This window comes from Astatotilapia calliptera, chromosome 15 (assembly GCF_900246225.1).
Source record: "Astatotilapia calliptera chromosome 15, fAstCal1.2, whole genome shotgun sequence".
NCBI lineage: Eukaryota > Metazoa > Chordata > Actinopteri > Cichliformes > Cichlidae > Astatotilapia > Astatotilapia calliptera.
Window position 1 is genome coordinate 27,231,253 of NC_039316.1, and position 13,588 is coordinate 27,244,840.

At 43.2% G+C, this 13,588-nt stretch overlaps 1 protein-coding gene across 4 annotated transcripts; it reads left to right on the plus strand.

Moving 5' to 3' along the window:
* Nucleotides 1–14: 14 nt before the first annotated feature.
* Nucleotides 15–12,982, plus strand: xrcc3 (X-ray repair complementing defective repair in Chinese hamster cells 3). 4 transcript variants are annotated; one of them, XM_026194314.1, is made up of 7 exons: nucleotides 15–85; nucleotides 2,016–2,153; nucleotides 2,235–2,432; nucleotides 12,060–12,214; nucleotides 12,282–12,494; nucleotides 12,559–12,611; nucleotides 12,697–12,982. In XM_026194314.1, the coding sequence occupies exons 1-7, from the start codon at nucleotides 31–33 to the stop codon at nucleotides 12,926–12,928; spliced, it is 1,044 nt and encodes a 347-aa protein (XP_026050099.1). In that variant the 5' UTR covers nucleotides 15–30; the 3' UTR covers nucleotides 12,929–12,982. The 4 variants fall into 4 exon arrangements, with proteins under 4 accessions (XP_026050099.1, XP_026050100.1, XP_026050101.1 ...); XM_026194315.1 differs by having other exon boundaries at nucleotides 12,574–12,611; XM_026194316.1 differs by having other exon boundaries at nucleotides 2,061–2,153.
* Nucleotides 12,983–13,588: the final 606 nt, after the last annotated feature.

Sequence of the window (13,588 nt, forward strand, 5' to 3'; positions counted from 1 at the left end):
CACACAGTCGGACGGACGGAGGTCAGCGGGATGAACTGCGACCAACTACTGCTCCACCCGCGGGTCAGCGCTGCCCTGAGGAGAGGTAACAGCACCGAGCTCATCTGATGTTATTAATCTGCAGTTATTCCAACTATTCTGGATTTAACAGGGAGCCACTGAGGGGAAGCCAATATAGGAGAAATATGGTCTCTCTCTATAGTTTTTTCTCTCTCTTTTTAAACCTTTATTTAAAGGTCAGTACAAAGTAGAATTAAAACAGTATTACATTGAAGGTGTTGTACTTAAAGAAATTGTAAACCACAAACAAACAAACGACCATTTTTCAGAACCTACAATACGCATACCGGTACGCTAAGGGGAGAAGTTTAACTGATTAAGCCAAAGAGTAAAGATTGGAGGATCTTTATTTTTTCACATACAACCATAGCCTTTGGGGTTAGTAGAATTCTTAATTGAATTTAGATATTATAAAAGCTCATAGGAGTATACATAAAAGGAGGGATGTCTCCCTAAACATTTGGATTTGTGAATATGAAATTTAACCTTTAAGATTAACAAGTTAATCATATACCTGTTATCAATGTTGAATTGTCTTTAGTTTTTGTGGAGCCCAAATAATACGTAGTTTCAGAACAGTGCAAATCCTTTAAATACATGTTCTGAGATAAAAACACATAATCTCTGCCAGAAGTCTTACCAACAACAGTTTGTATTGGAGATGCCAGTGGCCTGTGGTATGAAGGGATATTAGTGTTTATTCTTATAAAGCATACAAACCCCTGAAGGTATAGACCCAAATGCTTTAATATAATTGTCATGATTTATTGCTAAATATCTTTTAGTAAAGATGGCGCTGGAGTGACGGCAGCCTTTCCAAGTAATAGACCTCAATACTTGAAATGTGCAATTCACTTGTATTTTTATTTTTTATTCCTATTTATTCTATTTATCCCCTTCGTATATTTTATTTATATTGTCTCTGTATTTATATATATATGTGTGTGTGTGTGTGTGTATATATATATATATATATATATATATATATATATATATATATATATATATATATATATATATATAAATAATATTCTGTAACTTCTGTCGGTGCTGTGCTTTTTTGGAAATCGAATTTCCCAGAGGAACCCACCCGAGGGATTAATAAAGTTCTATCTTATCTTATCTTATCTTATCTTATCTTATCTTAAATTGAAATGTAGACAAAATTCGTCATATGAGAAAAGCATACAATTTGAATCGAATAATTCGTTGACTAAAATAATGTTGTTCCTAAACTAAGAAAAAAGTTTTCTTTATATAGGATATCCTTGTTATTCCAAATATTATAACTGTGTAGACTAATCTCTCTCTCTCTAGTCCCTGTCAGTACTCTTGCTACAGCATTTTGAAATAACTGAAGGTATTTTCGGAGAGTTTTTGCTACATCTTCATAATAATGAACCAGCCTAGAAGTAATAAATGCATAAGCTAGTTTTTCAGCATCACTCTGAGACAGGGTAGCTCTAATTTTAGAGATATTGTGCAAATGGAAGAAAGCAGTCCTACATAATACCTACAGCATCCTCTAATTGTTCTAATAGGATATCATGGTCGACAGTATCGAACACTGCATTGAGGTCTAGCAGGACAAGCAAAGAGATGAGTCCACTGTCAGAGGCCATAAGAAGATCATTTGTAACCTTCACTAAAGCTGTTTCTGTGCTGTGATGAACTCTGAAACCTGACTGAAACTCTTCAAATAAGCTATTCCTCTGCAGATGATCTGTTAGCTGTTTGACAACTACTCTTTCAAGAATGTTTAAGATGAAAGGAAGGTTAGAGGTTGGCCTGTAATTAGCTGAGACAGCTGGCTCTTTTTAAGAATCCATTCAAATTATTACAGATTAGACAGTGAACACCAAAGATTCAGAGATGTGATGAATTGCTTGGACTTCCTTTTTTTGTGGTTGTTTCCATTGTTTCCACGGTAACCACTTGTGCTTCTCCTGCTGCAGTTCAGCTAAAGTCTGTGAAGGATGTGGTTTGTGCTTCTGCTCCAGACCTGCAGAGACTCACCGGTTTGTCCAACTCTGATGTCCAGCAGCTGATCACTGCTGCCGCTGCCGTCTGCAGAAGGCACCCTCCAATCACAGGTCAGGAGAAGAGTCTTACTGGACACACTGTGTGATGTGATATCATGCATTAACCAAGTGTGTGTGTGTGTATGTGTTCAGCACAGCAGCTGCAGCACGGCGTGTCTGGCGCCCAGCTCAGGCTCGGCTGTCCAGTTCTGGACCGCCTTTTGAGGGGCGGTTTGCCTGTGGGGGGCATCACTGAGCTGGCTGGAGAGAGTGGCACCGGCAAGACTCAGGTGGGCCTGCAGCTCAGCCTCTCGGTGCAGTACCCAGCAGAGCACGGAGGGCTGGGAGCAGGTCAGTGAACGCACCATGATTTTGCCAATCAGTAGGTTTGTGATACATTCAGTGAAAAGGTTGTGGCTAAGCAGCTTACAGCAGTTTTGGATAAACACAATATTCTTGACAAATTTCAGTCTGGCTTACGCAGAGCTCATTCTACTGAAACAGTCCTTCTTAGAGTTTCCAGTGACATTTTGATGCAAAACGATGCGGGAAAATGTTCTGTTCTGCTGATGTTGGACCTCACGTTGGCCTTTGATGCAGCTTACCATCACGTTCTGCTTGAAAGGCTGAAATATCAAATCAAATCAAATCACTTTTTATTGTCACATCACATGTGCAGGTACATTGGTACAGCACATGTGAGTGAAATTCTTGTGTGCGAGCTTCACAAGCAACAGAGTTGTGCAAAATACAATAATGTAAACAAGCAAAATACAAGAATGGCTACATCTGAAACTAATAAATATATGTACAGTGGGGCAAAAAAGTATTTAGTCAGCCACCGATTGTGCAAGTTCCCCCACCTAAAATGATGACAGAGGTCAGTAATTTGCACCAGAGGTACACTTCAACTGTGAGAGACAGAATGTGAAAAAAAAATCCATGAATCCACATGGTAGGATTTGTAAAGAATTTATTCGTAAATCAGGGTGGAAAATAAGTATTTGGTCAATAACAAAAATACAACTCAATACTTTGTAACATAACCTTTGTTGGCAATAACAGAGGTCAAACGTTTACTATAGGTCTTTACCAGGTTTTTACACACAGTAGCTGGTATTTTGGCCCATTCCTCCATGCAGATCTTCTCGAGAGCAGTGATGTTTTGGGGCTGTCGCCGAGCAACACGGACTTTCAACTCCCGCCACAGATTTTCTATGGGGTCGAGGTCTGGAGACTGGCTAGGCCACTCCAGGACTTTCAAATGCTTCTTACGGAGCCACTCCTTTGTTGCCCGGGCGGTGTGTTTTGGATCATTGTCATGTTGGAAGACCCAGCCTCGTTTCATCTTCAAAGTTCTCACTGATGGAAGGAGGTTTTGGCTCAAAATCTCACGATACATGGCCCCATTCATTCTGTCCTTAACACGGATCAGTCGTCCTGTCCCCTTGGCAGAAAAACAGCCCCATAGCATGATGTTTCCACCCCCATGCTTCACAGTAGGTATGGTGTTCTTGGGATGCAACTCAGTATTCTTCTTCCTCCAAACACGACGAGTTGAGTTTATACCAAAAAGTTCTACTTTGGTTTCATCTGACCACATGACATTCTCCCAATCCTCTGCTGTATCATCCATGTGCTCTCTGGCAAACTTCAGACGGGCCTGGACATGCACTGGCTTCAGCAGCGGAACACGTCTGGCACTGCGGGATTTGATTCCCTGCCGTTGTAGTGTGTTACTGATGGTGACCTTTGTTACTTTGGTCCCAGCTCTCTGCAGGTCATTCGCCAGGTCCCCCCGTGTGGTTCTGGGATCTTTGCTCACCGTTCTCATGATCATTTTGACCCCACGGGATGAGATCTTGCGTGGAGCCCCAGATCGTGGGAGATTATCAGTGGTCTTGTATGTCTTCCATTTTCTGATGATTGCTCCCACAGTTGATTTTTTTCACACCAAGCTGCTTGCCTATTGTAGATTCACTCTTCCCAGTCTGGTGCAGGTCTACAATACTTTTCCTGGTGTCCTTCGAAAGCTCTTTGGTCTTGGCCATGGCGGAGTTTGGAGTCTGACTGTTTGAGGCTGTGGACAGGTGTCTTTTATACAGATGATGAGTTCAAACAGGTGCCATTCATACAGGTAACGAGTGGGGGACAGAAAAGCGTCTTACAGAAGACGTTACAGGTCTGTGAGAGCCAGAGATTTTCCTTGTTTGAGGTGACCAAATACTTATTTTCCACCCTGATTTACGAATAAATTCTTTACAAATCCTACCATGTGAATTCATGGATTTTTTTTTCACATTCTGTCTCTCACAGTTGAAGTGTACCTCTGGTGCAAATTACTGACCTCTGTCATCATTTTAAGTGGGGGAACTTGCACAATCGGTGGCTGACTAAATACTTTTTTGCCCCACTGTACAATATATAATAGTATATGCATTTCTGGATGTGTATACTAAATATTTTTCTACGTGTGTGTGTGTGTGTGTGTGTGTGTGTGTGTGTGTGTGTGTGTACATATTTTACAAATTAAATAGAGTAAACAATAAATAAAATATATAAAATAAAATATACAGAGTGAGACATGTGCAAAACAGTGGCGTTACTGTACAGTATGGAGTGCATAATGTTAAAGTTCCAGTAGTGAAGCTGAGGTGTCTATGAAGTGTTCAGCAGTCTGATGGAAGCAGTCTGAACAGTTTATGGCTGGGGTGACTGGAGTCCTTGATGATCCTCCCCGCTTTCCTCAGGCACCGCTTCCTGTAGATGTCTTGGAGGGAGGGAAGCTCACCTCCAATTATCCAATTATATTGGGTCGGTGTATATGGATCTGCCTTAAAGTGGTTCTCCTCATATCTGTATGAATGATACTTTTCTGTGGCAGTTTCTAAGTACTTCCCTCACCTACGGTGTGCCACAAGATTCTGTATTGGGGCCTTTATTGTTTTTAATACATCTACTTCCTCTCCAGCATATTTTGAGCCCCTTTGAGGACATTTGCTACCACTGCTATGCAAATGACATCCAGTTATACTTTTTGTTTTTAAGCCCCAAGATGTTTGAATCTGAATTCCTCGTACAGTGGGGCAAAAAAGTATTTAGTCAGCCACCGATTGTGGAAGTTCCCCCACTTAAAATGATGACAGAGGTCAGTAATTTGCACCAGAGGTACACTTCAACTGTGAGAGACAGAATGAAAAAAAAATCCATGAATTCACATGGTAGGATTTGTAAAGAATTTATTCGTAAATTAGGTTGGAAAATAAGTATTTGGTCACCTCAAACAAGGAAAATCTCTGGCTCTCACAGACCTGTAACGTCCTCTGTAAGAAGCTTTTCTGTCCCCCACTCGTTACCTGTATGAATGGCACCTGTTTGAACTCATCATCTGTATAAAAGACACCTGTCCACAGCCTCAAACAGTCAGACTCCAAACTCCGCCATGGCCAAGACCAAAGAGCTTTCGAAGGACACCAGGAAAAGTATTGTAGACCTGCACCAGACTGGGAAGAGTGAATCTACAATAGGCAAGCAGCTTGGTGTGAAAAAATCAACTGTGGGAGCAATCATCAGAAAATGGAAGATATACAGTGGGGCAAAAAAGTATTTAGTCAGCCACCGATTGTGCAAGTTCCCCCACTTAAAATGATGACAGAGGTCAGTAATTTGCACCAGAGGTACACTTCAACTGTGAGAGACAGAATGTGAAAAAAAAATCCATGAATTCACATGGTAGGATTTGTAAAGAATTTATTCGTAAATCAGGGTGGAAAATAAGTATTTGGTCACCTCAAACAAGGAAAATCTCTGGCCCTCACAGACCTGTAACGTCTTCTGTAAGACGCTTTTCTGTCCCCCACTCGTTACCTGTATGAATGGCACCTGTTTGAACTCATCATCTGTATAAAAGACACCTGTCCACAGCCTCAAACAGTCAGACTCCAAACTCCGCCATGGCCAAGACCAAAGAGCTTTCGAAGGACACCAGGAAAAGTATTGTAGACGTGCACCAGACTGGGAAGAGTGAATCTACAATAGGCAAGCAGCTTGGTGTGAAAAAAATCAACTGTGGGAGCAATCATCAGAAAATGGAAGACATACAAGACCACTGATAATCTCCCACGATCTGGGGCTCCACGCAAGATCTCATCCCGTGGGGTCAAAATGATCATGAGAACGGTGAGCAAAGATCCCAGAACCACACGGGGGGACCTGGCGAATGACCTGCAGAGAGCTGGGACCAAAGTAACAAAGGTCACCATCAGTAACACACTACAACGGCAGGGAATCAAATCCCGCAGTGCCAAACGTGTTCCGCTGCTGAAGCCAGTGCATGTCCAGGCCCGTCTGAAGTTTGCCAGAGAGCACATGGATGATACAGCAGAGGATTGGGAGAATGTCATGTGGTCAGATGAAACCAAAGTAGAACTTTTTGGTATAAACTCAACTCGTCGTGTTTGGAGGAAGAAGAATACTGAGTTGCATCCCAAGAACACCATACCTACTGTGAAGCATGGGGGTGGAAACATCATGCTATGGGGCTGTTTTTCTGCCAAGGGGACAGGACGACTGATCCGTGTTAAGGACAGAATGAATGGGGCCATGTATCGTGAGATTTTGAGCCAAAACCTCCTTCCATCAGTGAGAACTTTGAAGATGAAACGAGGCTGGGTCTTCCAACATGACAATGATCCAAAACACACCGCCCGGGCAACAAAGGAGTGGCTCCGTAAGAAGCATTTGAAAGTCCTGGAGTGGCCTAGCCAGTCTCCAGACCTCAACCCCATAGAAAATCTGTGGCGGGAGTTGAAAGTCCGTGTTGCTCGGCGACAGCCCCAAAACATCACTGCTCTCGAGAAGATCTGCATGGAGGAATGGGCCAAAATACCAGCTACTGTGTGTAAAAACCTGGTAAAGACCTATAGTAAACGTTTGACCTCTGTTATTGCCAACAAAGGTTATGTTACAAAGTATTGAGTTGTATTTTTGTTATTGACCAAATATTTATTTTCCACCCTGATTTACGAATAAATTCTTTACAAATCCTACCATGTGAATTCATGGATTTTTTTTTCACATTCTGTCTCTCACAGTTGAAGTGTACCTCTGGTGCAAATTACTGACCTCTGTCATCATTTTAGGTGGGGGAACTTGCACAATCGGTGGCTGACTAAATACTTTTTTGCCCCACTGTATGTGCTCCTGACAGACATGTACCTAAGATAATGAATGCTTTTGGTCCCCTTTCGATATTTGTGAAGTCAGCTATCAGGAACCTTCATTTGCTCCCTGTTAAATCCAGAATTGAATTCAAAATCCTGCTCCTCACATACAAGGTCTTAAATAATCAGGTCCCGTCTTATCTTAATGACCTTATAGGACCACATCACCCCATTAGAGCACTTCGCTCTCGCACTGCAGGCTTACTTGTTGTTCCTAGAGTATTTAAAAGTAGAATGGGTGGGTAAGGCTTCATTTTTCAGGCCCCTCTTCTGTGGAACCAGCTTCCAGTTTGGATTCGGGAGACAGACACTTTCTCTACTTTTAAGATTAGGCTTAAAACATTCCTGTTGGCTAACTATATGTTAGGGCTGGACCAGGTGACCCTGAATCCTCCCTTAGTTATGCTGCAATAGGCATAGGCTGCTGGGGGACTCCCATGATGCATTGAGTTTTTCATTTTCAGTCACCTTCTTCACTCACTATATGTTAATAGACCTCTCTGCATTGAATCATACTTGTTATTAATCTCTGTCTCTCTTCTACAGCATGCCTTTTATCCTGTCTTCCTTCTCTCACCCCAACCGGTCGCAGCAGATGGCCACACGTTCCTGAGGCTGGTTCTGCCGGAGGTTTCTTCCTGTTAAAAGGAAGTTTTTCCTTCCCACTGTCGCCAAAGTGCTTGCTCATAGGGGGTCATTTTATTGCTGTTTTTTTCTGTGTATGTATTATTGTAGGGTCTACCTTACAATCAATGTTCCCTCTAATTTTTCACGTGTCTGAGCGAACACACAAACTCCCTGAGCGATCCCTTGGACCACTGTGAGCGACATCACACGTGTGCACTGTGGTCACGCCAGCGTTTACATTTATGTTAGACTACTTTTAATTAACTGCTTTAGCCCATTTACAATGAAAATGTAAAAAAAAAAAAAAATCTAGTCATTGACCTGTGTAGTATGTTAACACTATTGGAAGTAAAAAATAACTTGAAGTCCAATTTCGAAAACACAACTATCTTTTTTTTTTAATTTTTTTTTTTTTAAATATATAAAGCTTTGACTTATTATGAGTCTGTGGTCTGGGAGAGAGTCCTGTAACTCTGTCTGCAAAATATAGTACATAATGACCAATGCTGGGCAATTAATTATATAGTTACGTCTTCAAAAAAGTAACTGAGTTATGCAAACAACATTTTTTGCAGCTATTTTTTTTTTAATGCAGCCAAGGCGTTTTTTAAACTAACATTTCAAACTATTTACAGAACAATCAGCTGTTCTGCATCAAATCTGATGCCACACAAATAATTTGTGCCACTCCAAAAAATAATTTCTGTCCACTATAAGATAAAGGAGAACAACAGCCTGATACGTCTGGGAAGGTTCTCAGTCATCCAGGTCATCGTGGCTCAAGAGTTGGGAGTTCGCCTTGTAATCGGAAGGTTGCCGGTTCGAGCCCCGGCTTGGACAGTCTTGGTCGTTGTGTCCTTGGGCAAGACACTTCACCCGTTGCCTACTGGTGGTGGTCAGAGGGCCCGGTGGCGCCAGTGTCCGGCAGCCTCGCCTCTGTCAGTGCGCCCCAGGGTGGCTGTGGCTACATTGTAGCTTGCCATCACCAGTGTGTGAATGTGTGTGTGAATGGGTGGATGACAGGTTGTGTAAAGCGCTTTGGGGTCCTTAGGGACTAGAAAAGCGCTATACAAATACAGGCCATTTACCATCGTAGTCAAAGGAGCTTGCAAAGAAAAGCGTCTGGACTTCTTTAAGTTGCTTGAAGACGTTTCACCTCTCATCCGAGAAGCTTCTTCAGTTCTAAGGTCAAATGGTGGAGAGTCCCAGATATAAACCTAGTGGGCGTAACCCCCCACAGAGGGACAAAAGGACCCCCTGATGATCCTCTAATCGCCTGAGCCAAGGTGTGAAACTGGGTGTGGGTCCCAATCAGCCAGAGTTTCGGGTGAGTTCATTGTGAAACCTGGCCCCACCTTATCATGCGAATTCCTGAGATCAGATGGCCCAGGATGTGAGTGGGCGTTAAGGCGTCTGGGAAGGGATCTCAAAACTGGATTATAAATGGCAGAGAGTTGGTGTCGTAAAACCACCGCCTCTGTTCAAAGATGGTCGCTCACAGTGGACATAGATGGCTTCTTTCACTCGTCTTTCAAACCATCTGTCCTCTCTGTCCAAAATGTGAACATTGGCATCCTCGAAAGAGTGACCTTTATCCTTAAGATGCAGATGGACAGCTGAGTCTTGTCCTGGGGAGGTGGCTCTTCTGTGTTGTGCCATGCGCTTGTGAAGTGGCTGTTTGGTCTCTCCAATGTAGAGGTCTGGGCATTCCTCGCTGCACTATACAGCATACACCACATTGTTAAGTCTGTGTTTTGGCATTTTGTCTTTCGGGTGAACCAGTTTTTGTCTGAGCGTGTTGCTGGGTCTGAAATGCACTGGGATGTCATGCTTGGAGAAAACTCTCCTGAGTTTTTCTGATACACCGGCTACATAGGGGATAACAACATTGTTGCGTCTGTCTTTCTTATCCTCCCTCGCTGGTGTCTGGTCTTCTTTTCTGTGCCTCTTTGCTGACTTTAAGAATGCCCATTTAATGATGGTTTGAAAGACGAGTGAAAGAAGCCATCTATGTCCACTGTGAGCGACCATCTTTGAACAGAGGCAGTGGTTTACGACACCAACTCTCTGCCATCTATAATCCAGTTTTGAGATCCCTTCCCAGACGCCTTAACGCCCACTCACATCCTGGGCCATCTGATCTCAGGAATTCGCATGATAAGGTGGGGCCAGGTTTCACAATGAACTCACCCGAAACTCTGGCTGATTGGGACCCACACCCAGTTTCACACCTTGGCTCAGGCGATTAGAGGATCATCAGGGGGTCCTTTTGTCCCTCTGTGGGGGGTTACGCCCACTAGGTTTATATCTGGGACTCTCCACCATTTGACCTTAGAACTGAAGAAGCTTCTCGGATGAGAGGTGAAACGTCTTCAAGTAACTTAAAAGAAGTCCAGACGCTTTTCTTTGCAAGCTCCTTTGACAACAGCCTGATACCTGCAGGCCTGACAACAGGAGATGTATCACTCCTGTAACACCTGTAACATTCAGCAGTCGCCTCATTGTTCTGACACACACAACAAAACTATTGACTACACTACACACTAACTACACAGGATTTGCACTAAACGTCTCAAATCTCTCACATCTCAAAACACCGCCATCACTCCTAAAACTTCCCCCCGTTTCTTAACAACTAAATGCCACATTGCCATATCATTTTTTGATTGGTTGACATGGTACTTTTTTGGACGAATAGGAAAGGGAGAGGGGGGTAGGGTTTGTTTTTGCTCACAGGCAGAGAGTGTTTTCGAGCCTTTTTTTCGTATAAAACGCCGTTTTTACCGTTTCTTCCCGCAGTAAATATAAACAACGATAGTATTCAGGAAGAAAACCAAACATTGCAGATATTTTTATCATAATTATGGTTTTACGTGGCCTATCAACTCAATTTAAAAACTAGTATAAAGTCCATACTTTTTCCGTCAATTGTTCCGTCTGTCCTGCTCACATCTCCAATGGTTGTACACGTTGTCATTAACGTGGCTTCACTCCACATCAGCCACGGCGCTTTGCTAGCTAAAACACCGGTGTCAGCATATAAGAACGCTGTCATAGCCTGTCAACGATGTTGATTAGCTGCGTATGTGCGAATGTGAATCGCATTATTGGCTGGACTATGGGATAAGATGGCATCGTTCTAATCCCATATGGGAGCAGCCAGTCACTTACTGACTAACACTGCAAAACAGAATTGTCAAAGTATTAATTTTAATTTCAATTCAGGTTAGAATTTTTGTGCGCAGAGACCGTGCCTACAGTGCGCAATTGCGCACGTGCGCAGCTTAGAGGGAACATTGTTTACAATATAAATCGCCTTGAGGCGACTGTTGTTGTGATTTGGCGCTATATAAATAAAATTGACCCACCTCTCACTTTGGATGCTCATGTCAAATCTCTGGTTTGGTCTTGGTTTTGTCACTTAAGAAACATTGCTAAATTAAGCCCTATTGTATCTCGCACTGAACTGGAGTTGTTATACATGCATTCATTTCATCATGATTAGACTACTGTAATTCACTGTTTACATGTCTAAGCAAAAACTCCTTGGAGCATCTGATGATTGTTCAAAACGCTGCAGCAAGGCTTCCGGCCAGATCATCAAAGTACTCACATGTGACACCGTTGCTAATACAGTTGCACTGCCTCCCCATTAAATTCAGAGTCCATTTTAAGATTCTGGTTCTGACCTTCATGGACAAGCACCAGCTTGCATCATTGAACTTTTAAAGCCCTATGTCCCTAGCAGGTCCCTGAGGTCATGTGATCAAGCCCTACTTGTTATTCAGCATACAAGGCTGAGAACTAAGGGAGACAGAGCTTTTACCACTGTGGCTCCCAGACCATGGAACTCTCTCCTACTGAGCTTAAGATCTGTGGACTCAGTAGTCTCTTTTTAATAACAACTAAAAACACATTTTTAAATTTGCATTTTTGTTAACTTTTGTCTGTTTTTGTTTTATACTTAATCTCTGTGTGAAGCACTTTGTAATCTTTTATCTAGAAAAGTGCTATATAAATAAAAATTTACTTACTTACTTTACCTGTTCAATGACCTGCTGATTTGTAAGTTAATAAATAACCTCTGATATGTCACATTCATTATTTGTGTGTTCGTTGTTGGTTCCAGGTGCGTTGTATGTCTGCACTGAGGACTCATTTCCCATTAAGCGTCTGCACCAGCTGATTGGCGAGCAAGTCTGTCTGCGTTCTGACGTTCCTGCGGACCTTGTAAGCAGTCTTCGCTTCAGCGACCACGTTTACATTGAGCATACCGCGGATCTGGTAAGTCTGATCATGCGACATCTGTTCAGACCCCGTTACAACCCATAACTTCTTGCTCTGTCCTCAGGATTCCCTCCTGGTGTGCCTAACACGCCGTGCCCGCCTCCTACTGACACGCGGTCTGGTGCGACTAATCGTGGTCGACTCAGTGGCAGCGCTGTTCAGGACCGAGTTCCAGGCCGATGATTGGCTAGAGAGGAACAGACAGCTACTCACCTTCTCCTCCATGCTGCATCACCTGAGTCAGGAGTTCAGCACACCTGTGCTCTGCATCAACCAGGTAACACCATCCAGGTAGCACACCAGAGTTCAGTCTCTTATCTCTGACCACTAATCAGTGACAGGTGTTTGTTTTCCAGGTAACAGATGTTTTCAGCCAATCACACAACAGTATGGGGTAAATCAGATATCTTCTTTATGAGCTGATCACATTTTGACCTTTGACCTCAGAACCACTTCAGCATAAATTTCCTCCTACTCAGGCCTTCGCTGTCCACCGTGTCTCCTGCTCTTGGGTTGGCGTGGGCCAATCAGGTGATGGTTCGGCTGATGATGAGCCGTCTCCAAGGAACGGTCGTCCGTGGTGACCAGAGCAGTGCTCTCCGCAGGTTGGAGGTGGTGTTTGCGCCTCACCTGGCACGTGACGGACAAAACGCTGCCGTGTGGAGGGAGGGGCTCAGAGGAGTTGAGAGCTGGACTTCAAATAGAAAATAAACTTTATTAAACAGCATCAGTAGCATCAGATTATTAAAGAGTGATCACACTGTTTCCTGACTGTTCTGAAGGTTGTGGACACTGATGCATTGACTGGGGGTCAGACAGGTGTGTTAGTGGCCTCATATCTCTTTGATCTGGACAGAATGAGCTGGGAGGTCCAGACTGATACATGATCCTGATTTTGCTGTGCAGGTGGACTCTGGTCTGTTCAGGAGCCTATGATTCGGTTCTGGTTGACCCGCTAAAGTGGATTCAGATTATTTTCAGACTGAACCTTTTCAATTCAATTCAATTTTATTTATATAACGCTAGATCACAACAAAAGTCGCCTCAAGGCGCTTCATAGATACAGAGAAAAACCCAACAATCATATGACCCCCTATGAGCAAGCACTTTGGCGAGAGTGGGAAGGAAAAACTCCCTTTTAACAGGAAGAAACCTCCGGCAGAACCAGGCTCAGGGAGGGGCGGGGCCATCTGCTGTGACCGGTTGGGGTGAGAGAAGGAAGACAGGATAAAAGACATGCTGTGGAAGAGAGACAGAGGTTAATAACAGATATGATTCAATGCAGAGAGGTCTATTAATACATAGTGAGTGAGAAAGGTGACTGAAAATGAAAAACTCAATGCCTCATGGCAATCCCCCGGCAGCCTACGT

What these genes read in the sequence shown, in the direction of transcription:
- xrcc3 (XM_026194314.1), top strand. Translation starts at nt 31, where the DNA reads ATGAACTGCGACCAACTACTGCTCCACCCGCGGGTCAGCGCTGCCCTG. An exon ending in TTGAGCATACCGCGGATCTG is followed by an intron (nt 12,215 to 12,281) that starts GTAAGTCTGATC and finishes CTCTGTCCTCAG; the next exon opens with GATTCCCTCCTGGTGTGCCT. An exon ending in CTGTGCTCTGCATCAACCAG is followed by an intron (nt 12,495 to 12,558) that starts GTAACACCATCC and finishes AATCAGTGACAG; the next exon opens with GTGTTTGTTTTCCAGGTAAC.